The sequence below is a fragment of the Chlamydotis macqueenii genome, chromosome 3 (genome assembly GCF_036417535.1).
Source record: "Chlamydotis macqueenii isolate bChlMac1 chromosome 3, bChlMac1.mat, whole genome shotgun sequence".
Taxonomy (NCBI): domain Eukaryota; kingdom Metazoa; phylum Chordata; class Aves; order Otidiformes; family Otididae; genus Chlamydotis; species Chlamydotis macqueenii.
The window spans coordinates 65,814,020-65,839,245 of NC_141558.1; the positions used below are offsets into that span (position 1 = coordinate 65,814,020).

The 25,226-nt window shown below is 40.5% G+C and overlaps 1 protein-coding gene across 3 annotated transcripts in view; it reads left to right on the forward strand.

The window, feature by feature from the left end:
• PHACTR2 (phosphatase and actin regulator 2) overlaps positions 1-25,226 on the forward strand; it is a 101,909-nt gene that overhangs the window by 63,318 nt on the left and 13,365 nt on the right. For 2 of the 3 annotated variants that reach the window (XM_086744138.1, XM_086744137.1), the window contains exons 3-9: positions 1,477-1,557; positions 4,510-4,668; positions 13,588-13,824; positions 17,478-18,027; positions 19,258-19,457; positions 21,330-21,486; positions 23,606-23,661. In XM_086744138.1, the coding sequence (XP_086600264.1) occupies positions 1,477-1,557; positions 4,510-4,668; positions 13,588-13,824; positions 17,478-18,027; positions 19,258-19,457; positions 21,330-21,486; positions 23,606-23,661 (1,440 nt within the window). The remainder of the gene's footprint in view (positions 1-1,476; positions 1,558-4,509; positions 4,669-13,587; positions 13,825-17,477; positions 18,028-19,257; positions 19,458-21,329; positions 21,487-23,605; positions 23,662-25,226) is intronic. The other variant, XM_086744139.1, reaches the window with a different exon arrangement.

The window sequence follows — 25,226 nt, forward strand, 5'->3', positions numbered from 1 at the left end:
CTGCCCTCAGTTCTTCTGCCAGGAGTTGGTGCTTTTTTTGCAGGGAAATGCATCTCGTGGAGCATTTGATGAATCCCTGCACTTTGCAGTGTGAAAAGTAAACCTGGTGCTGTAGATTTGAGAAGCACAGAATCTGCTTTGTCTTCTGTTCAACCATCCCCTTCCCCGGCAGAGAAGGAGAGTGGGAACCTGTGAGCAGTGATGCCTTCGGGCACCTGAATTCAGTCAGCCTGTTTGGCAGTGAGCAGCTGGAGTTACCTGCTGCGGGGAGAGGGACGTTTACCAGCTGGTATGTGCAGAGGGTAAATTTCTCAGAAGTACCAAACTGCTTCTCTGTGCCTTCACAGGAGGCATCACTTCAATGTATGGCTGTTCACCCTGGCTGCCACAAGTGAGATTGACAGTACTTCTTGCAGTATTTCATCTGCATGCAGCAATTAGACTGGCCCTAGAGAGTCATTGGATTACTGGAGTGTTTGAATTACTTGGTGAGATAAATAACCCTATCCCATAGCATTAATAGGATGAAGTCCAGCATGAGTGAAACTTTGCCACATGCCCTCAGCTTGCGCTCCAAACGTCACTTGGGTTTTTCTGTCCATACGTAAACAGAATCAAGATGGGAGATTAACTTTTCCTAACAGTAAAGACAGGATTTAACAAGTGATGCTCACATTTTATGAGTGGTGCACCGTGGTTCCATGAATCATTACAGTGGCCTCCCAGATCACTGACTGAAAATGTATTGGTTTGGGGGTGGGGTGCAGTGGGGAGTTATTATGTTTTGTCATCTGTAGACACTTTTCCCTATAAAACTATTTAGCATTTTTCCCAAGGGAAAGAAACATAATAATTAAAATGCTTCATGTCAGTCTTTTTTTTTTGTGTGTGTGTTGTATGCTTCTTTTTTTCAACCTAAAAAACAGGATGCTGCATTTTTTTTCCCGTGAAAACCAACAGGCCTGGATGAAGATGTTGTTCCTTTTTAGAACAGAACTTTCTAGCTTCTGTTTAAGGTTTATTCCTTTAAAACAGTTTGCATGTCATAAAGGCTACCCTGTGAGTTGCTTTCTCTGAGCAGGATTTCTCTCGTAACTCAAAACATCTACAAAGCAGATGGAGGTGTCTCTAGCTGTCATCCCTATCAATGGTAATGAGATGCTTTTACTTATTAAATGCCTATGCTAAGGTGAGTTCAGTTTCGCTCTGGAAGTACCTTTTTCCATTGACTATAAAGGAAGCCTGATGGAACCTTGCTCAGCTGAAGGCATTGGGTCAGATGAATTCCCCCCTTCTATGCCTGAAATTGTGGGAAAATACTTTCAGAGGGCATCTTTGAAAACCCAGACCACGTTTGCAGAGTCAGAGAAAACAGATTTCTCAGGGTTTCTTTAAAATAAAAATATTTTTCTACATTTTTTGCAAGCATCAGCAGTGCAAGAATAAATCTGTTCTTTAACTGTGCTTTTTCTTTAGTGTTGGAAAGGAAGATTTCGACAAGACAAAGCAGAGAGGAGCTGATAAGAAGGGGAGTGCTGAAGGAAATGCCCGAGCAAGGTGATAATGTATTACCTAGAATTTAGCTCCTAAGTGCTAAACATAGGTGATAAAGCCACTATTGCATTGTTTCTGTGTAGTTTAAATAGGTGTGGGGAGACAAAGCTGAGGAGTGTGAGAGGTAATTTGAGCCAGCTGACAAAAGACTGAAGTTGAGGTTGAGAGATTTGTGTTCTGTAACTGCTCCAGTCAGGTACACTGACTTCTGGTCATATTCTGAAGTATTTTGATCTTCCCTGCAAATAACGTGACTCTTGTAGTTCCTACTTATTATTTGCCGGAATTTTTTAAAGTTAGCGATTAACCTATTTTTTGAATAAAAATCTGCTGTCTAAAGCAACTGGAGTATAAAACGAGAAATTTTGGCTGAAAAATTAGAGGCTTCGATACCTCCAAGCAAATCAATAGCATCCATTTCAAGTATCAAAAAGTACCAGTGCTGGGATCGTACAGATCCCACCACTATCACACAGATCGCCTTCACAGATGGCACAAACATAAAACTAGGGGGAAGGCACTACTTGTTTCAAAATGCTGTAAGGTTTAGTAACTGGTATTAGCCAGAATTTGTGTTTCAAAAACCATGATTAAACCGTGGTTAACCCTTCTGTGCTACATCTGATTATGTTTCTAGGGGTATTCTTTCTAATATTCTTGATCGTCTTTAAATCTAGATCAAATAAAAGTCAAGTGAGTAAAATAATTTTCTGTAGCTTAAAATTAAATCATTCATCATTTTATCAAGGAGATATCTAAGAACTCCATGGTTTAAAAAAATATTTTTCTCCTAGAAATTGTATTACTCTGCCTGAGCTGGAGATTCATGGAAGTATCAATGTGTATAGTTAGTATCGTACACATTGATATTTGGAAGTAAAGGGCTTGTTTGTTGACATACGGCATCACTTGTCTTTGAGGTGTTTTGCTAATTACCACGTTATGGCATTCAGCACAGCTGGCTTCTGAACTTGTCTTTGCTACTGTCTTTGGCTTTAAAAAAAGAAATGCAAACTCTCCATACCTCAATTTGTCCCTCTGTGAATTTGTTACTTTTTTTTTTTTTTTTTTTTTGGTACGAGCTTTACTGGGGAGTTGTGTGACTTTGTTCGTTGATGGTTGTAAATTACATGTAGACTACTGGGACAGTTAATTAAATGTGTTAACATTCAGGTTGGTTACAAACTGTCTGAACATGAATACTATCATTTGTGCTAAAAGTGTGTATGCTTTGGTCATCAGTCTCTTTGACCCTCTATTCCGCTCTTAAAAGGGGATGGGACTTTGGATCCCGTACGGAGATTGAGCAAAGTGAGAAAAGGATGTAAAGATAAACAATTTTATCTCCTTCCTTCAGTCTTAAGAAGGCTATCAGTCCAGTCTGTGTTGCCTTCATGTTGTGCTTCCTGTCTGATGAAAATTACAGTTTTTAAGGACCAGTTTGAAAGAATACAGGATTTTAAAGTGCTGAAAAGACAGTGGTTGAGCAGTGTGAAGGCAGAAGGAATGACTCTGGAGGTGAAAGCTAGATGAGGAAATTGCATGGAGTCTTGAAATGTGAGAGGTAAGAAATGTGAACAATTCACATGGGATGAAGAAGAAGGAAGTGAAAAGTGGTGAGTGCCGCTCAGAGGTAGGAGGTGTTTGCAGAACCACGACATGGATAAGAGATTGGAGTGCTGGATGTGGAGGCAGAGAGGAAAGAATGGATTTATGAACATCTGGAAGAAAGGAGCTGAAGAAACTGTTGCAGTGAGGTAAGAAGGAAGCCTTGTGCAACTGTCAACTTTAGTGAATGAGACAAGGTTAAGAAGGCAGAATTTAGTTTTTACACATAAGGTTGAAGTTAGTTTGTGGGTGAGAATGAAGCCCTCAGCTTAACCCATGGAGTAGCCCATAGTGATAAGAGAGAGGCTGCGTAATTGTGTTGAAACCGGGGAACTGCCAAACATTCAGGTCTGATAGCACACAGCAAGGAAGAGGAGGAGCAGAAGAGAGTGGAATTACCACAATCAATGAAGAAACAACGGGAGGAAGCAGAAGAGACACCAGGTAGATCTGCATAATTTTTGGATGGACAGCAAGAGAATCCTGCAGAAGGAAAGCAATCATGTACGTGAACTGCAGGTGAGGTGTGAGTGAAACAGGGATAACAAGCCTTAAAAATGACTAGAGGAGAAAATCAGCAGCAATTTTAAAATGTATGGATCAGAGAACAGGAAATCAGTAAATAAGGGAAGAGAGAAAGCTGTGAGCCAACAAGAGTACGTAGCATTTTTTCAGGAATATGGAGACAAATAGTGAAGAGAGAGAAGTTTTTTTTCCGGGACTGAAAACAACCTCATAGCTGAGGTAGTCTGGTTAAGTGAGTAAAATATCATAAGAAATGGGAAAGAGTTTAACTTGCAGAATTTAATAATGATATGATGCGTGATACAGGAGAACCTCACCTTGGTTCTTAAGACTGGATAATGACTTTGTGACCTATTTAATTTATTAACTGGGCACATATATTCTGAGAACTGTCTGAATTCCTGAGTGATATACCTACTGGGATGCACCACAGTAGTCCTGCAACGCTGCCCCTAGTTGGCCAGATCTGAGGCCTCTTGGAACACATTGTAGCTCTGTTGTGGTCCATGCACACATTTCTCTGTAAACCAAGATCCAGGGGGGAAGAGAACTGAATGCTAATGTGTACAAACACAAAGCTGGACCTGAAAACCTACGTGCGCTTCCAGGCCCACTGCTGCAGAGGTGTCCACCCAAAGAACGTGGAAGCCTATAGAATTCCTTTACAGCAGTCACTTTTCAGAGCAGATCTACAGCTTGATGTTTCACATTTCAGTAAGTCTTTATGCTTTGCTTCTGTGGAAACTTGAAAGCAGAGGGAATACTGTGTGTTGTCAGTAGGTGCTAAGGAAGTAGACAGTAGCTTTTTAATTTTCATTTCAGATGGTGATGTAACTGTAAATTTTGAAACATCAAATGGACACACCATAGGCATTGGTGAAGAAGCCATACAGGAAGAAAATGTGGTAAAAGCCAGTGGAGATAATGGTACTTCATCAGAAAAAGCATCAGCATTGGAAGGAAAAAAAGAAGATCAAAAAGGTAAATTAACACATTCTTCAAAAATTGTTTTTTGCCTACTTAAAATATTAACATGTTCTTCTATTAGCACCAATACATGCTGTGAGTTCTGTTCTGCCACAAGGATGCCAGCAGAACCTGCCGAGAAGATAAGACTTGTGAAACATCAGTATTTCATCACTGGTAGGCATGCCTTTTACTGTGGATATAAGGTCATAAAGACAAGCATGGTCTGAGCATGAAAATGCGCGCAGGGATGATTGATTCCTAAATTCAATGTGAGCCTTTCCTTGTAGCTGTGGGCAAGCTTTGGTTTCAGGTTTACCTTTTGTGAAAGAAGACACTAAGTGCATAAGCATCACCTTGCCATATCATTGTAGAAGTGGCTAATGGGTTGAAAGTTCAAAAGTGTTTAAGCCACTTAAAAACCACGTATCATTTTGAAAGTAACTTCAGCGACTCATTCCTGTTGGTTTTCTTTAAATCTTAAACACTTGCAGTCCAACTCTTCTGAAATATTCAAGGGGCTATGTCACTACCACAAACTGAACCTAGGTCATTTATGGAAAATTTGGTTTAGGTGAATTGCAGTAAATACTGCTAAATGTTTAGCAGACCCAAAGTCCCTGTTAATTTTGTTACCTTTACTCAGATCTACCTTGCTAACAAGAGTTTGAGTAAGAAAAAAGTAAAGATTAATGCGGAATCACAGGATTTGGAGCAGTTTTATTTTCTTTCTTTAGCCTCTTGAATAATACACCACTTCTTTTCCCATCAAAAATTGTTCTTAAATGCTATCCCATTTATTGGATTTTCCTAGAGGAAAGAGCAAAGATCCAAAAGATCAAGAACTTCCTGGCTGGCTGTTAGACTGAGCAGCCTTTCCAATATCTTCCAGTAACCTCTACCTAGTGATGAATGAGTCTCTGGAGGTTGAGAGGGTCAGTTTGGGTAACACAAAAATTTGAATTCTTCTCTGAGCTATGTAAATCACTTGACTGTGTAAAAAGTGGCTGGATGTCCAAGGAGAACTGCCTTTCTTATGGGATTTCTAGTACTTCCTGTCTCCCAACAAGACAGAAATACACGATTAGCCTTTTTCATGATATTTAAATACATCTATCTTTTGGTGCCAACTAGAACCACGTGTATATTGGGTCAGGGGAAAAGAGTTACAAAAGCCATGGAAAACTCTTCTGAAATGGTTCAGGTTAACTCTGGGGTTAGATCAGACTGTGTAATATTGTATGCATCCCTAAATACAGCCTTTTGCAGCTGTCAGGCCTTGGAATTTTTCTTAAGGTACAGGGGTTTTTTAGAAATACACATTTCTAACTATGTTGAAATCCCCTCCAGCTGACTTTGCAGAGTGTAGAACTCCAAGGAAGCAGGGAGGGTTAAATATCTATTTCAAACACATTATTACGCTCTGCACTCCATATATATTATGTTGATCTTACAGGGAGAAATTAAAAATTATTGCTGTACAGGACTAGACTCGGTACAGAAGAATATATAGCTGTCACTCCAGTCCATCTCAGAAAATGAGATAGGAGAAGGGAGAAGGAAAACAAAAAAAATGAGCAAACTTGGTATTCTAGGCTTCATAGAATGTCAATATGACCATACAAAAGATGCAAAACACTTCAAGTATACTTTCCTCATACATCTAAATGTGAAGTTCTTCCATGCGTAAACATCTTGAGTCCCCTGAAAAGGAACAAGATAGATTTATTGCAGAGGAATAGTCTGCCTGAAGAAGGTGTTAAGAATCAATTCCACACATCAGCAACAGTGTTAAACAGTGCAGATCCAGTAGTCATTGTGAATGGATAGTCACTGTGAATACACTTCAGTTATTCTCTACTTTATAGCACGTTGAGCAAGGAGGTCAGTCTGTTGAACTCAGTGGAAGAGTAAGGCCCACTGCATCTCACAGATGCATCTCACTTGGCAGATTAATCCACAAATGCATCTCAGCACCTGAAAGTTATGAGGTTATTTTAAAATGCTTTTATGAAATGGTGGTGATCTTTACTTGCTCTCTTGTTCAAGTGGGTCTTGAAAGTGGCCTTCTCATATACATATGATGATGACTGCTGGAGCTGAAGACTTAAAAAGAAGTGATACAGGCACATTGTGATAATATGGTGAGAGCTGGCAGCAATGTGTGGTAAAATGTGGAATATGTTAGGAGTTAAGATAAAGGAAAAAAATTGTTTCAGCATGAACAGGGCAGTACAGCAGAAGTACAGCATCAACAGGGCAAACAATAAGCTCAGCCATGCAATGTGAAAATTACTTAAGCAGAAGCAAACAAAGAGGATGATCCCTGAAAGCCGTTCGCTGTGCTGCCAGGCAGTGCCGTAAACCATGTACCCATCTGCTGCCTGTCAGCTCACAGGTGCCTTTCATATTTGGTGAAAAAATTCCCTTTGGCAATTTAATAGTTTAATAACTGTTACTGTTTATAGTAATGACGAGATGTCAGTCATCCAAGTGGAGTGTTTGAAAGGAAATTTCTCCTTTATGGCAGGATTATAAGAAGCTGGTGACAGTTTTACATAAAACAGGTAATTTGATGGATAAAGCTTTGCAGATGAGGAATCAGAGAAGTCTTTTTCCTACATCACTTATTCACATTATGTTTGTACATATTCTTTTGGTTTGTTTTGACTGAGAAAAGTCTGCATCTTTTGCAGAAAATAAAGAGCTAAACTGTAGCCATTCTCTATGGGAATGAGCCACATCAACAGAATAGGTGTTCAAAATTATCGCTGTTTGCCTCCCTAGGTGCAGGGACATAGCATGCTGATGCAGCATGGCGTGCTGCACAGTGTAAAACCTCCTGGTACTGTGTCAGAGCTATTTTTCTCCTTTCCACCCTCCCAGGATGTCTCTGGCACACAGGTGTACAACAGAATTCTGGGTTTGTATTTGAGTTCAGTTTGTAAACTTGTGTTACTCATTTTTATCATAGCAAGCTGAATCATTTCATAATTCTGGTAGATATTTCCGCATTCCATTGTTAGCTTGGGCTTGAAGAAGTGAAAGGTTCAGTAACCATTAGCAAGATACTGTCTGGAAAAAAGTGATAAGAAGTTTCATTTTGCATACCATCAGTCAGGTGTGTTAGGTGCTGCTCTGATAAATAATTGCATTGCAGGAAGCCAGAGCTCTGTTGTGAGTATTGTGGGTGACATGGACCCTCATCTTCCAGGGCCCTCAGACAAGAGCCTGCTTTCTATCAGAAGACTAATACTCTAAACCAATCACTGTGAGAGACAAGGCAGACTGACTTTCTTCTCTCTTGTGTACCTACCGGACTTCCTGCACTCCTGAGCTCTGTAGATCATCAATATGAGCGCCATACATAAAAGGGTCATTTTTTTGCGTGGCTCCCAAAGAACCTCTCACTCCACCGGAGTTATTTTCTGGCTAAAATCAGTTCTTCTAATAGTAGTATATCTTCAATTCATCACCTGAACTGTGTAAATGAGGCTGAATCCACGAAGTCATTTTAAAAGGAAAGCTACTCTAGATAAAGCTGTATTTGGGCAGAGCCTGTCCATTAAGTCAGCCAGGCTGGCTCATCCCAGTAGGCTGAAAGGAGAGGCACAGGTTTTCACCCACAAAAGTTGAGTGGCAGAGGAAAACTCCTGATTTGTAAAGCTGCTATTTTAATTTTTTTAATAGGAAAGATATCCTAATGGGGCTCCAGAAATAAGATTGTAGATGTGATTTTAATGAAATAACCATTGAATTATTTGAGCATATCTATACAGAAAGTATAAGAGAATGTAGAAGCCTACATGCCTTTCACTTTCCAAGTCTCCCATAGACCAAGAAATGGTAAAAGTATGCAGCTGACAGTGAAGATGTTTTAGGTATTCTCTCATGATTTAACATCTTAATTTTTACATAAAAGGTGGATAGTTAGCAATGTAAAATGACAGGTGTTTTTTTTTTTCTTTATCTTTGAACCAATGCAAAATGTCTGAATGTGGTTGCTTTAGGTCAGATGTTACACCTGTTCCTTTCTGCTTTCTCCTGTTTCCTATGCTGTTTCTGTTACAAGAGCTCTTGCACATGGCGCTGTTGAAATCATAGAGTAAGATCTGGAAGTCTACAGACATCTGTAGACTGCTCATCCATCTTCAAGAAAGATGAATTCAGAACTGCAGAGAAAGCTGCAAAAAGCATCTTGAGACAGCAGTTCTTGTTCAGCCTAGCAAAACGGAGCCTGGGACAGCCTGCATGCGTTTGATGTATGTAGCAAGCTGGTATGTAGCCAGGAGAGAGCACGGCTAAAGGACAGTGCTGGCACAAGTAGAAAGGAATAAACAGTAGCTTCAAATACATTTAGACTGGGAATTAAAGGAAGCTTTCTGACAATTAGAATGGGCCTTTTCTTGAACAGAATTTTAGTAGCAAGAGCAGGAACAAAAAATGGAACTGGTTAAATCTGAAGTTTATGAAAGGATTTGTATCAGTTCTGATACAAATACCTGCATCAGCAAACTCCACAAGTCAAAAAAAAGAGACAAAAGGCACCTTGTCTTGCCCTGTGTCCCATGTTTCTGAATGACAGCTTCCTGGGTTTTGATTAATCAAAACACAACTCTCTGCATAGACTGGGAAAGAAACTCATGATGCTCAAAGCTCTTACTTTCATTTTGCAGGGAGTAATCCTGCAAAAGACAGCAAATCATACGTTATTTCCAATTTCCATTTTAACAGAAGCGTACTCTAGAGTCTCTAGTGTACTCCACTGAGTTGTGCTCATCTTCCAGGAGAAGGGTGCTTTGCAGTTGATGTAGATAATATGCTTGTGTTGCAGCACTACTGATTTTCTGTGAGCTAGCTTCATATAGGAGGAGCTTCACTAGAATGAGGTAGATTTAGACTAGATGTAAGGAAGAAACTTTTTGCAGTGAGGGTAGTGGAACACTTAAACAGGTTGTCCAGAAAGGTGGTAGATGCCCCATCCCTGGCAACATTCAAGGCCAGGTTGGACGGAGCTCTGAGCAACCTGATCTGGTTGGAGATGTCCCTGCTCCTTGCAGGGGGGTTGGGCTAGATGACCTTTGGAGGTCCCTTCCAACCCAAACTATTCGATGATTCTATGATTTCTCACTGCTCTAGCTATAGAAACAAAAATACCAATACTATATGACAAAATCCTGGGGTAGAAAAGCTTTGGCTTTTGGTTCCTTAGAAGTTCACAAAAGTAAAGAAAAAATTGCTGTATTATACAACCCATGTATAATGTATGGCTTCTGAAACTGTGCCGAGGATTTTCATAGATCCATTTGGTCCAGAGTTTGCAAAAGGTCCCACATTTAGCTTCCAAAATAAGTCATCTGGTTTTCTAGTGCATATGGCACCCTGGCATCTCAAAGCAAGTCTTTGAGACTTGATGTGTCCCCACAAGAGCTGTTGTATACAGAGTACTTTGTAACCCTGACCATCGTTTATGCATTTACATGAGAACGCAGCTTTCTTAAGAGTCTGGCCCTGTGGGAACAAGAAAATCTGGTCTCAAAGTGAGCTTTCTTGAAAATCTGGTCTTTGGAAAATTTATTCTAAACATAAACATATTGTTGATCCAAATGCTTAATGAGACATTAACATTTGCTTTGCTTTCCTATTTAAAGAGTAATTTATAGGTGGATTGCTTTTGCAGCAGATGTCTTGATTAAGGCAGCAGTGAATAAAAGATATTCCTGTCTGATGGTCTTTTGGAGGTCAGTTTGTGATGAACAGATGTCTACATTAAGAAAAACAGCAGCAATAAAAATACATTGCAGCTGGTGCTGAGGTATCTGGGGGATTGACTTGAACAAATAGATGGGTCTGAACTGATTCAGATGCCTCCTTGTTTTGGCAAAAGGTGCAAAAGAAAGAGCAGGCATGAAGACTGAAGAGCAGGCATTCAAGCAGAATCATGTTAGGGAGGTACAATTACAAGATAATTCTATCTCGAGCCATTTACAAACATCAGATCATCCCTGTCATTGTTCAGAATCAGGACACTGTTGCCCTTAGTAGTTATTTGTATTACTGCAGTGCTTACATATATACCAGGACTTTATTGTAGTGTCTTACATAAATGCAGAAAAACACAGAAATGTTCCAATGTACTTGCACTAAACAAGAGGACACGGTATTAGGCATTGAAAAACAAGAGGGGAGCAGACCAGACTAACAAGCACAATGATGGCAGCCTGAAATTTGCCAGCTTTGGCATCACAGCAGAGGGAAATTTGAGAGAGGACAGTCGGTGAACGTTCACAATGCCCAAGAGGCAGCACAGGAAAAGCAATGAAAAACATCCGCTTCAAAACTTGACTTGTCACGGGCAAAAGCCAGTATAATGGACTGGTCAAGTAGGAACTGGAAATCTGTATCTCAAGTGTAAATGAAAAGCAATAGTTTGGGCAAGATCAGACTGATGCTGAGGGCGGTCAAGTTTACATCTGAAGAGGTAAAAAATATGAAGCTAGCAAAGGTAAAAATGACAAAGCTAAGAAGACACCAAGAGGTGTGATATAGCCAAAGGCAATCATCTTCACCACAGCTTTCCTCATGGCTTTGAGCAAAAAGAAGATTCATTGGTCGAGGCCAAGAAAACAATGTGCATGTAATCAAGGGGCAGCCAAGAGTCAATGAGAGCTGTAACTATGTGAGCAGACAGGATGCTACTGTGCAGAAAAAGTCTGCCAGTCTTTGGTGTAATGTATGTAACAATATGGAAAGAGCTGTCCTAGATAAAGATGGTATCTCAGTGATGGCAAGGTATTTCAGTTAAAATCAATGTTATATAAATTGCCAATTTTAATCACAACTGAAGTCTGCAAGCAAGAACTTTGATGTGAATGAGCTGTTCCAATTTTGTTTTTCATTTATAGCTTTTAGTTATTTCTCTAAAGAAAATTTTAAAATTATTAGTTGTCACTGAGATGTGTTTATTTGCAACCAAGTAAAGCTTTAGCATTAAGTTTTGTACTGTTTTTCCTGAATCAGAAGATAAATCCTAATACACACTGTTTAATCAGTTATGTAGTTTAATGTACATTGACTGAGATTCTAAATAATTGCACTGTATTACTTTAGAATATGGTGAATGCTGTATTTCTTTCTACTAGATTATTGTTCTCTTTTTAATATATTCTCTATTAATATGACTGGAAACAAAACATAGTAACGGTGTATAAGTGCACAAGTTTTAAATTCTTTCTTATTAGTAAATAAAATTTTAGCATGCTGGGAACCATAAGTAAAAGGTATATCAAAGAATTGTTTGCACTTAAAATTCTTTCTGATAATCATGTCCTTCAAGATCTTCAGAATACAAAATCTTATCTTCTCTTGATGTGTTTTTTGTTAATGGAATTAAAATTTTAAAATGTCCTGCTTTTTCAGAATTAAATCAGTTTTTCAACTTTGAAGGTAGGTAGAATTTCACAAGGAGGCCCTTTTTGCTATGAAAGAAGACAGCAAAATGTATCAAATATTTATATTTCTTTCTTCTTCCAAAGTTTTTCTGTAATCTGAAGTTCTTTTTCTGGGAAAAAAAAAAAAAGAGAGCAAGAATCGGTGCTCAAAGGAGTCTGAAAGCTGTAAAAGGCTGCTGTGCAATGGTTCTTGTAAAACTTTAGCAAAAACATTCATCTATAATGGGCTGAAAATAAAGGAGGAAGACGCTGGACAGTTGATGTTAATTCCTTCAGTTCATGAAGAGACGTATGTGTGCATGTTGGTTTTAATAACTGTAGGTGATGCATTGGTTTCATGTTAACAAGCCTTAACCTAGAGGTTGAAAAGGTTCAAAAGGCTTTGTTTCTGAGATGAGGAATGTCATTGTTGTCCAACACGTTATTTGTTTTTCATCTACTAATCTTAAAATGAAAACATGCTGCTTATCTCTTGGGAATCTTTTACACGGAAACGAAGAGAGCAGGGAACGGACAGGAGATCTAGGAATGGCCATTTAATGTGTGTAACAGTGAGGCTCTAATATAGGGGCATGCTGCAAGAAATGAATTGGTTTCCTCTTGAGTAATAAAAGAGACTGTTAGAGGTCCTTGCAATATTTGCTTGGCTCCTTTCTTTCCCAACCACTGTAGTTTTAGTAAGATGCAATTAAAGCCCATATGATTCTGATGGTATACTCTTGCTTTTATAATATCCTTTTTTTTTTTTTTTGGAAGATTTGGGAAGGCTGTCTTGAGACTGAATGGACACAGCGTTGTCCAAATTCCCATTGACTAAGGAACCACTGATTCTTGAAAGCCCAGTCTTGTAACAGTACTCAAAGAGCTTGCAGGAGAGGAGAGCATTCCCGTGGCAAATGGTAACCTATTTGATTTAGCTTCATCTCTTTCTGAAGAGTAGAAATATCCTGGGGAAGATACCCAAAATAAAGTTGCTGTGAGCAAGGAGTCGGCAGCTTAGGTTCTCCTGGGTTGCTTCAGGGGAAAATTTCAGCTGCATAGCCATATTTGAACCGATGGCTGAGAGAATGGCCCTGTTCACATTCATATTCATGTGAATCTGAGTTTTATAGTCTGTTAATCTCAGAGGGCTGGAAAGAAGCAGAGGGAATTTGTTAGAGGAGTAAATGGCATTTCCTTTGTTTAATTTGCAGCTAGCAGTCTAGTTGGGGATACTGAACATTAAGGATGATCCTTGGAGGTCTAGAATAGATGAGACTGAGAGAAATGCCAGGCAAACGTCTTCCATGAGAAAGACTTGATTTGAGATGGACGGTAATTATTTTCTGAGATAATATTTCAGGAAGAGGCAGGAGGTGAAGAAGTCTCTCCTGATTCCCAAGAGCTGAAGCAGCAAAAAGTAGTCATTGTTGTCAGGCTTACTGTTGAATGTATGTGGCATATGTCTGTGTCAGTTGGCTTCTGTTCACTTTCTCATCCATAGAGAGCACTACTGATCACTGCCCAGAAATACCGGCATCCCATGCTCCACCACTCCCCAAGCCTAAGCCAAAATCTAAAAAAGCTCCACTGCCACCAAAAAATGCTATTGCTACTTCCAGTACCACCAGCCATAAGAGTAATGAAGCACCTCATGCTAAAAAAAAGGGAAAGGCTCCTGCTAAGCAGCCTCCTCTCCCACCGCCCAAGCCAACAAGTCACAGTGCAAATCGAGAAGCTGGTGAGTACTGCACAGAGTACTGCCAGTTACGGTGGGTGCATGTGCATGGGGGAGCTTGGCTTGGTCTTACAATAACTTTTGCCTTTGTACACAGCAGTGTTACTAAAGAGCATGCCATGGATGTTTTTAGCTAGTTTTCTGCTGAGCCAGATCCGGTTCTGCTGTCTGCAAACACCCCAGACAGCAGACAAATCACTTCGCTCTTTGATGAACATATGCACAACACCAAGCACATCAGAGACTCTATGTCCTCAAGTGTGAATGCTGGCAACAAAATGACCCAGAGAACTGCTGAAGAATCAGCAGGGAAAAAGGTGATTTCTGAAACCAAACATAGGAATTGCCCCAAAGTAAAACTACCTTGGTATTACTGTAACTTTTTGCTGGAAATATCTGCTATTCTGCTTAATTTGACAAGATTACAAGGTCTCAAAGAGGTAAAGGATAAAACCATGAAGACATCTTTAAAGACTGTTGAGTAGCAGTTGTTTTAGCTAACAAAAAAAAAAAATCATAGCTCATTAGAAATGGCCAGGCTTCCCTGAGCTGGTTCATGGCTTCCTGTGATTCTAAATATGCACTGGAAGTGGAAAATGTCCATCATCAGACACATAGCAGATGTGTTTGTCACTGCACTTTCAAACCAAAGTTCAGCAGTTAGAGTTCAGCTAGGTTAGAGATTTTAAGTAGCTGTTCTTAAGGTACCGATCTCAAGTTTGAATGGTTGTAGTTTAGATGATGACCAAAATGGAAACATCCAAATATAATTTGAGCACGAGCACTATTTTGGTGAATGGGCTGTATATATGCATTGGCCAATTTATACAAGCCTTGTGTTTTCAATCCTCTGTCAGTCTTTCAAAGCCCTCAGTCCTTCCAGTTTTCTCTCCAAGTACACCTCTTCATAGCTTGTACATTTTGGCACATTTTGTGTTCAAAGCGCACAGAAGAGGACTGTTTGAAAATATCGCAAGACTACTAGAATTACAATAATAACTTTGGCATAAAATATCCATTAACTTGGTATTAGCTGTCCCTACTACATCAGACAACCTCTAGAATATTTTGATAACCCAGAATTTGCTGCTTGTATTTCACATTCAACTGGAAAACTCAGTTTTTCCCAGGTGAAGAAACCTTATAACAGCAGACCTTTTAGAAATAAAGGAACTCATCACATAAAGAAATGTTTAGACCAGTGGTTGGTAACAAGCTCTCAAGTGCGTAAGTTCTTAAATTAAAATACATTCAGATTCCAGACTTGTCTTTTAGTAGCCTTGCTGAAATTTTATGCAGTGCTTGAGAGCATACAGGTATAAAATACCTTGATATATCCCTTATATAAAATAGTACATATTCTGCTGGTAATTTCTTACAACATTAGGTAAATTGTGTTCATTTGAAGTAGGGCAATACTTAATAAATAGAGCTGATCAGGAGCAGTATTTAGTACAAGAGGTTTATCAGATCCCCTTGAAAGTGAATGCATGATGCAGCTGGTGATCCAGTCCCATGAAGGAGAAGAGGAATATGAGTAACAGCTGAGCCATAGCTCTGCTGAGAGCACCACAGGAGGTTTCCAAACTGAAGTGGAGGAGTTGGGAGAAGAGAACTTAAGCATAGGTGTGGACATGTGCCAAAAGGCAAATAACAGCCATGAAATTTTTCATGTAATCAAAATTCAAATCTACTACTGAAAAAGAGGCATGACAGGAAATTGTCAGAAGCAGCAATAGCAATAGCACTTTTAACCCATGTGAAAGCGTAGAGGGGATTTTCCCTGGGAGAAATCTTTCAAGTTTCTGTATCTGATTGCTGGTCCAGAAAGGTTGGGAGGTTAATGTAAGGGCTTTTTCAATGGAAACATCTTCTGACGTTTTCCCAGCAGCAATTACAGTGTGGCTGTATATTTGTATTGTGCTGGAGTTCGTAAGCGTAAGCATGTAACTGGTTCTTTTGACCTCCAGCCTGCATTTAAGTGCTGTGCTGGATCAGAACCAGAGCCCTTTCTTTCTACCATCCACTTACTCAGTAAGGTTTCTGCTAAATAATATGCAGATTGGAGCCACCATCTGTTCCCACTGCAATAAGGAACTGCTGCCCGTACCATTTCTTTGCTTCCTTTTGATTTGCCAGTAAGTTAAGGCAGTGATTTGTAGTTGATTTGGATGATGAGTGCGGTGTCAGTGGATTCTATACTGGGCCCTTTACGCTTACCTTGAGCACAAAGAGGGACAGTGATTTGCTTGAAGTCATGGGTTTCTGCAGATTTTTCCAGATGTACTGAAAACCTCTCAGTGCTCTGAATGTTTATAAACCATAACATTGAGTTACAGAAGAGAACAGTATAACGCGTCTTCTGAATTATTCTCCATCTTCTTTGAGAACAGTCTCACTGTGAAAGTTATTTTTGTATCGTGAGCTTATTATGGCCGGTATCTGTATTTTGGTTCTGTCCTAATCTGCTGGGGTTTTGTTTTTATTTAAATGCTTAAAAGTAAAGTAGGCCTTTTAGCAGATTTCTTTAAACAGCTTTTTGTTTTACTCAGTAAGCTTAGCCGCAAGGCTGCTGTGTAGCTTTATAATGCTTTCATTTGTTCTCTTGAGGTTAATGTGTTTTTACTACAGCAGAAGTGTTTGAGTTGGATGCGTTTTGATGAAAAGGACTGAATCATTAAGGTGGTTGTCATTTTTATTGCTTTTTAAATTGAAGTCAGAAGTCTGAAGCTCCTAGTCCAGACGATGAGTACATGAGCGCTGCAATCAGAAATGTGACTGGAATTGCACATGGGCATGCAGGCTAGCTGAAATCTTTTGCAAACTTGAGCATTGATACATATATAATTCAATATAGTAAGTAACACGGGATTAAACAGCAACATCACTGGCCAGCTTGTACAACTAGTGTCAAAACCTTGTTTGACTACATTTTGAAGGTTACCTGAGTTGGTCCATGGTAAGACGAAGACCTCCAGTACATACAGGAGGCCTTCAGTGCCTCCTCCCTTCTGAAAAACGTTTGTGCAGAGTGAGATCAGTGGTTTCTGCCTCTTATTTTATGGACATGCCCAGCTGGATCTGAAAGTACATCTTGTTTTGCTGTCCTCTGCTGCTTGCCATTAACTAGGAGCACACCACTTGTGTTAACACTGTTAAAGGTAATTAACCGATCTCTGTCATGGTCCTGAGGTGTTCATTGAAAAGCATCAGGAAAATCATGGTGTTCTCCCAGTACTCAGACCAAAAATTCACATAATAGAAAAGGCCAGGCAGTTGTCTCTGTCCAGTAGCAAATTTTTAAACTAGGACACTAAACACATTTTGAAAAAAAGTAGTGGACTTTTTAGATTCTGTCCAGACAAGTTGTAAGGGGCAATGCAGAATGCTAGAATCAAACTCTCACCCATTCCAACAGTTGATCCCCTGCGCTGTTCTTGGGCAAGTATTCATGGTTTCAGTTTTTCCCATCTCTGAAGCTGAAATTTGAACTGCAACATTTACTTGACTCAAGCACATCGATGAAGGATTGTAGAAGTATCGAGTGTAATTTTTTCATTTTTAAAATATCAGCACAAGTCAACTCATGTAGAAAGAATGGTGCAGAAATCATATAGCTACAAGACTGTAAAATGCTTTTTCTTTTCTTATTTTAGCTAGTTCCTCTCATGCAAAAAAACCACCAGTTTCCAAATCCTCTTCATCACCATCTCCTTCGTCCACATCATCTCACCCCAAAGCCTCTAAGGAGACTTCCAGTAAATTGGGCACATCAGGGACTCCCAGGGGCAAGAAAAAACCTGGGAAACAGTCGGCTCTACGAACAGCACCAGATGGGGCTGCTGTTTCCCCCTCAGGTGCTACAGCCAACAGGTTGGAAGTGAAGGCAGAAAAACCTGAGCCTGAGCAACCTTCCATAGTAATTTCCGAATCGGAGGACGCAGACCAACCGAGCAAGCTCATTGTCCCCCCTCCTCCCACCGCTGCCCCTCCTCCACCTCCACTTCCACCTCCTTTTCCTGCTGCAGCTACTCAGCCCGCCGTCTCCTCAGATGCCCAAGATACGTCAGACAGCTGTGTGGCAGGGCCGTCTGTCCCCAGATCAGATGCTAAACCTCTTCTCCAGACTGAGCATGGCATGGATGAGAGCCTAAGCAGTACAGCCCTAGACAGCAGTCCAGGTGCTAGTGGAGAAGATGCAAAAAGGTAAGACAGCAATGGCTGTTATGGGTGAGTGGTAAGACCCGCAGCCGCGGAAGCCACATTTCTTTGCGTAAGGGACATTGTAGGTGCATGGGGATCTCTTCTGTTTCTTCTACTGACTGGTAATAGTTTGTGTTGCATCCCAGCACAGTTTGTTCCTTGCCAATGCCTTTGAGCTCTTCACCTGCAGTGCCTCACGTTTCCCCAGAGGGTCATTGCTCATAACCTGCCTCCTACGTCATCGCGTGGCTTAATGTGACCACTGCAGTCAGCAGTTCATTTAGTAGCTGATAACACTTTTATTTCTCTGTTATGAAAGCACAAAAGAAATGGTGCTGAATTACAAAAGGAGGTTGCTTTTTTTGTGGATATCATTAAATATCTCAGTGCTAAAACCCTCAATTCAATAGCCGAATTTACTTGCAGACTTGAAAATAACAGTTTCAGGCTTTGGTTAGTAGGTGCTTTATCTGTCACTGCCTAATAGCTTGTCTACATCTCAGATACTATAAAATCTAGTCAAGAGCAAGGTCATAATTACATTTTTTTAGACAAAATAGTTGCCAGCAAAAAAAGAAACTGCTTATTAATCTGCCTTTTCCCTGCCATGAGAACCAGCATCTTTCGTAACAAGCAAAGAGAGTTTAATCTAGATGCCAGTGGCCTAGAGACTTTCCTTTAAATTCTTGCTGGTACATCTGTGTCAGCATTACGTTCCTGTGCTGCTTCTCCCCTTGCCTCTACCCTTCATTTATGTAAAAGATTTTCCCAAGGCAGAGAGCACTCTGCTGCTGATTTCCATGTTCATCAGTGACAGACATGAACGTTTTGGACTCAACAGCAATAAAACTGTATTTACAATAAATAGAGTTAGGCTTCCAGAGGAGGAAGCTTTGCACTCCCATCTGCTCCTCTCATCCTCAATATTATAAGCTGTTTTTCTCTTCTTAGTAGCTTTTATGTACTATGATCCCACCCCACAAGAAATAAAAAAGAATTAGGATTTTTCTTTATCTAGGCTTTCCAGCATGTAATTCCAGATTGTTTGCATCTTTTTTCCTAACATACATCCAGATACCTATACATGTACACAGACTTTATGTATGTTTTTTAGAAAGAAGGAGGTTAGTTTGAATAACAGAACTTTTCATGCTTGCTTGTACAGTCTGTCTCCCATTTGTGTTCTCTGCTGCCTGCATTAATGTGACACCATGTCTGCTTCTGAATTAACAGCTTGGCTACCAAAGAAGACCAAGAAACAGAGGCACCTGACCAGGCATGCTCTGAACTGGTGGAGGAGGCTTCTGACACCGCTGCCCCTCCTGAGAGTGAAAGTAGCAGAGAGAGCCACAGCAGTGACTCAGACTCGGACGGGCCGATACTGTATACAGATGATGATGATGACGATGATGATGATAACGCAAGTGCTGAAAGTAAGCATCCCACTGAGAAGTTGCAGGCTGCCTTTTTCACATTCTGTTATGTGAGCATGCCTGACCCATGTTAGAGCAAAGTAAAGAAAGGAGGGTATGGCTACATGGGATTGTTTTAGGTTAATATTTCACCAGTACTGAGAAAATGAGTGTCGTGCTTCTCCCTTCCCAGGCAATTGTGATCAGAAACCTGCTGGGGCCTGTGTAGTGGTGGGAGCAGATGGGAGTGGAGGTGGGAGGAAGAGGTTCAGGAGAACATGAGGATGGAACAAGGCCTACACGTTAGGGCATCAACGAGCCATTGATTTGACTCGCCCATGACATGAAACTCTACCCTTAAAGCTTTCAACTGAATGGTACTAGAGATCTCAGAGTTTCTTGTGGGAGTAACAGGCTGTGGTGGACAACAGAGGAAGCCCATCAGTCAGCAGCTTCACTGTCTGAAAGTCATTTGTTCCTCTTTGATCAGGATGTTTTAGGCATTGGGACACCTTAGCAGACTGAGCAGATCATAGTGGATTACTTCTAAGTTTACAGCTTTGAAATTTCGCCTGAGGTCATGGCTGTATCATCACCATAAATTGTTTGGCAGAAGTCCTTGCTGTTGCCGAAAGGGGTTGTCCTGTCCACTCTCTGCCTAATCCCTCCTCCCAGTTCCTTTTTCCTTTAGGCCAGCACTCATGTTTATTTTTGCCGCAGTGGCTGTTGTTGAGCTGATTTTCAATGGAATCAATTCCCTGATCCAGCTTACCCGATAGCTGCAATTTTGCTGGGACAAAGGAGGTGGCAGCAACAGGCTCTTGTGGTAGAGAGAGGGGAAACCCTACGCCACCTGTGGGGTGGTCTTGTGTCCGAATAAAATGACCATCGAACCATGGTTTGAGAGTCTTGTCCACAGCCATTGAAGAGAAGGTGCTTCGCTGTGGGGTGAGGGAAAATGAACTTTTTTTTTTTTTCTCCTTGGCCACTGGTGCAGCAGAAGGTGAAGTGCCAGCTAGCTCAAGAGGCTGAAGTCTTCTGCAGTTCTGTGTTTGGTTTGAGTATGATCCAAAGTAGTAGCAACCAAAAGTTAATGTTTTCAGACAGCAGCATGATGTCTTATGAGAAGTGACCTGGGAGTCTTACCAGACTACCTTGTGTGGTGAAAATCAGCCAACCTAGGACATAAGTAGCCCCCTCGGTCAGAATATCAAGACACAAGGGAAGGAGTAAAGGCTGTGAAAAATACCCTTCCTTCCACAGCTGACTGAAGCTAACACTGCAAAATTGCATGGCCCTTTTCCCTGCTGTATCTGTTTTATGGATGAACAGATTGCTTCAGTGCCTGGGGGGTCCTGCCTAGGTTACTTTACAGGCTTTTCAGAGCACTTTCCTGAACTTTTTTTTTTTTAATTTACAAATTAGTTAAAGATGAAAAGCACTATACAAGAACTAAGTGGTATTAAATTGAAAAAACAACTGAAAGAATGAGGGAAATAATGACAGAATGAGACTAAGCCATTTAAGGCTGAAGGAAAAGAGCAGCAGGTTGCTAAATATACTAAGCAGATAAATAAACCAAGCCGTAATGTATCAGACTTCAAAGAGACTTAAGTGTAGATTTGTCATTTTTATCCTGTCATTTCACAGATGACAGGTGATGTTTGTAAAACTCCTCTATCAACTTGGCTGGTAGCTTTTTCATCCTAGCCTTTCAGCTTTCTGTTGCTGTGAACTGAGCTAAAACTGTTTTTCTTTTGATGTTAATTAAAATTCCTCTCCTGCATGTGGGAACAAGGCTGCTTTGGGGAGGTATTAAAGTTCTTACTCAGAGTTTGTGTCTGTAACCTAAGCATGAATGAACTAAATCTACCCTCCTCCTCCTTTCCTCAGGCTCTTTGGCAAGTAAAATTCGTCGTAGGGATACTCTTGCTATCAAACTTGGCAACAGACCATCTAAGAAAGAATTAGAAGACAAAAACATCTTGCAGCGTACATCTGAAGAGGAGAGGCAGGAAATCAGAAATCAGATTGGAACGAAGCTAGTGAGGTATCAGTTGCAGGGTAAATGTGGTTTTACTGGGTGGAGGTGGAGGAAGAGGATCGAGAACATTGGGTTCATGTTTTAAATGCAATCCAGTGCGCGGTACAGGATCTTCATGGTACAACTGCCTGGAAAACAGCATTTTTATTTCTCACTAAACTTTAAAATGTCAATGATGCATTTTAGTTCTGCAAGAAACAAATCTGAGAGCTTCTGGGTTTTGGGGTTCTTTATTTAAAAAAAAAAAAAAAAGAGGAAGAGAATAAGAGTGACTCCAGAATAATCAGCGCCATGATTCAAGCTTTTTCTCACGTTGATTAGCAGGAACTTGCGCTTGTGTATCCCCCATCTTGGACAGAGTAGTAGTTCCTGACACAAAGAGCACACCTGTGCATGTTCGTCCTTTCTGGCCTTCCCCATCCTCCTCCTGCTGTCTAACTGCTTCATTATTCACGTGCTGATTCCAGCAAAAGAAATGGGGGGAGGCTGACTTTGTAGGTCAGTGTTTAGTGTTTTACTGTGCCCACCTCTGAGGCATGTCTTTCTCATGCTCTTTAACTGTTATGGGATATATGTTACTCTCTCTTCATGGACTTGAGAACATTGCATAAAAAAGACTAATTTTCACTCACATTTTTACAAACTTTAAAAAAAAATTTCTCATAAATGTTATTTTTGGCTTTCATAGTCTCTGAGAATAGACTACAGTATGTCTGGATTTTCCCAGACCTGTCCTTGTTTCTCTTGTGCCCAGAAATGTTGTCCAGATTTGGAGGATGTTGTGTGTTTGTTGGGGATTTCCAGGTATTGGGCAGTCTGGCCAGTACTGCTGCAGGACAGAGTACGGCAGCCCTGCATCAGCACTTGGAAGATGAGCTGAGTTGCTATGTGAACCGAGTGGCTGGCTAAGTCATTTATTTCATCGCTTAACTGTAAGAGCGATACATCTGTTGTGTAGAGCCCAGAGGTCATTTTTCTTCTGGTAATAAAGCAGCGCGGTTGTTATCACCGCTTTCCTGATCAAATCCCAGCTCCAGCAGTCACATCCCGCTTGTTGGTGCTCTGTTGGGGGCTTGAACTGCAGAAGCTACTTCGGTCCCCATCCTGAGCTCCTTGTGTAGGGACATTTCTGGTTCTGCTGGGAAGCTGTCACACTCCCCGCACAGCTCTGCTTTGGTGGCAGGAGACAATGTCCCTGCCTGTCAGGGCTGTGCTCATGCGTGAAGTCACAAACAAGTTTGACGCCAGTTCTTTAAATATTCCTGGCATGGTGGGTAGCCCCCAGCAGCATCGAGGTCTGATGGGAAACCTGTTCCCACAGCTCAGTCAGGGTCAGGTCAGGTCCAAGCCTGGGACTTCCTGCAGTGGGGACTGGTCACCTGTGGTAAACCTGCCAGTCCTCCTCGCTAAATCTGAAAGTCCACACGTGGTTTGAATCGGGTGGGTTTCAGAAGGCCAAAGATAATCCATAGTGAACTGCGTGAGGTTTGCTGGGCAGAGAGTCATCTTTAAGACATCTGTAAAACAAATTTTACTACCAAAATTTTTTTTGCTCCTTTTCTCAAGTGAACAAGTGAACTTGTTTGGTAAACATAGAGACAATATCAACCACCTTCTCCATTATACAAACCAGAAAATTAGCATCTCAGTTTGCTGGGTTTTTTTAATGGCAGTTGTTATATAAGGGTAACTAAATAAAATTAAGTTTCAATTAAAACTCCTAGTTGTATTGTATGTACAAATCAGTGACGAGTGCACAGCTTATGTTGGCTTAAAAAAAATTGCACTCAAAATATCTGAAAAAAAGTTTATGAAATCTTTTGTAAAATTATACCTGTAAAGGAGGAATTTAAATTTGCTGGTACAATTTCTATAATATTATGCAAGTGTCAGGTATTTATGTGTTCAAGTAGCAATAGCACATCTTTTAAAACAAATGCCCACTTGGTACGGAGGTTACATGCATAGTTATTATAACTGTGTCTGGAAATGAATTGTGTTGTTGGATACCTCTGCTGGCAAAGAATAGCATGGCCATATGTGAAACACCTTTAAAGATGTATTACAGATTGTAATGTGTTACTTGGGTCTGGTTTGAAATCAATCACTTACTTTGTTCTCACAGGAGACTTAGCCAGAGGCCTACAACTGAAGAGTTAGAGCAAAGAAACATCCTGAAACGTAAGTATTTTATTCAGAGTTCAGCTACTATTTACTTAGAAAGTGAATGTATGTTAGATTCATATGGAAGCCTATCATTGTTGCTCTAGAGCTAGAGCCATAATTGGAGGGAAATTATGTTCTAGAAAATAACATGCCAACACTAGATCTGTAGACTAACCTATAATGTTAGCTGTGAAAGTTGCCTATATTCAAGATGCCAAATTTTACTTGTTGCAACCCCTCTTCTTGAAGCTGGTCCCAACGACCAGGAATAACTTTGATACCCCTTGGAAGTAGTTCTAGGTTCGTTAAACTTCTGCCTAATTTTTGTGAGGATGAGGAGGAGGAAGAGGGAATATCAGTAGGAGTCAGAGGTGTGATAAAGGGCAGAGGTTTGAAGGCAAAGTCAAAAGAGGAAAGGTGAAGTATTCAAGGGAAAGTCAATAGGTATATGCCAACTACTTCAGCATGCTGGCCTTCATATCCACTTCTGACATCTTCTGTACGGAAACTTGCATGTAACGCTCTTACAGAATATCTTCCCATTGATTAAATCAGTTTGTCCCTCTTGAAAAATTTAAGTCTATAATTCGAATAGTCAGGGGCAGAGGAATGAAGTACATTGGATGGTTTACCCTTTATACCTATTCTCCCATTTTCTTACATTGATTTTGTTCTTAGGTTGGCAAACAGTTCAGAAGAAGCATTTTTTGTCTTCCCATGTAAATCTATAATACAAATGTTACCTAGACACATACTGTAGCAGTTGCCATGTCCAGCTCCTCTAGCTAGCCCTGTGTTCCTTCTGCAAGCGTAGCTAGTACTTGATTCTTAAGTAGAAGAAATAAATGAAGAAAATGCACATGGAAGCCTTTCACACATAGCCACAAATCCAAAAACTCATCTCTTCTTAAGGTATAAGAACTTCCCATGCTTGATGTAACTGAAAGAGCAGGTATAATGCCGTTATTTCCAACAATTGTTTAGGAAAGTTGGAGTTAAACTGTGCAACTGTGGTGGAAGGAAAGAAAACAGGCTGTTTACCTGGCAGACTCTATGGACTGATGACTCTGTCACCTGCTCAGGCCAGCAGACCAAGGAGATATAGCCATTGTTGGCTTTAAAGCAAGCACCCATGCTAATGAAATCCTACTGCTGTTGTCCAAGCATTTAAAAGCCAAATAGTGCCATGTCTTATTAAAAAGGGAAGCTATAGTTCATACATTATGGTGCACAGGAGAAAAGAGGGGTCAGGGGACTCCAGCCCAATACATAACACAAACAGTCTTTCTAAGGCTGTAATTTCTCAACCTATAGGTTGCATAGATAAAGATAAAATTTGAAATATGAAAGGGGTTTTATATGACAAATGGCTTATGCTGGAGAGTGTGAGAAAGGGAATTTCAAAACATCTTTGGTGGGCCACGATAGGGCCACTGAGCTGGGAGCACCAGCTGGGCTTCCCTACTGCCCAGCTCATCTCGAGATAGCTAATCTAGCAACAAACCTGTGATGTATTTAATATCCCTTTTGCCATTGTTTATTCTGTTCACTGATTTTGCAATAAGTAGCTCAAGACTGGA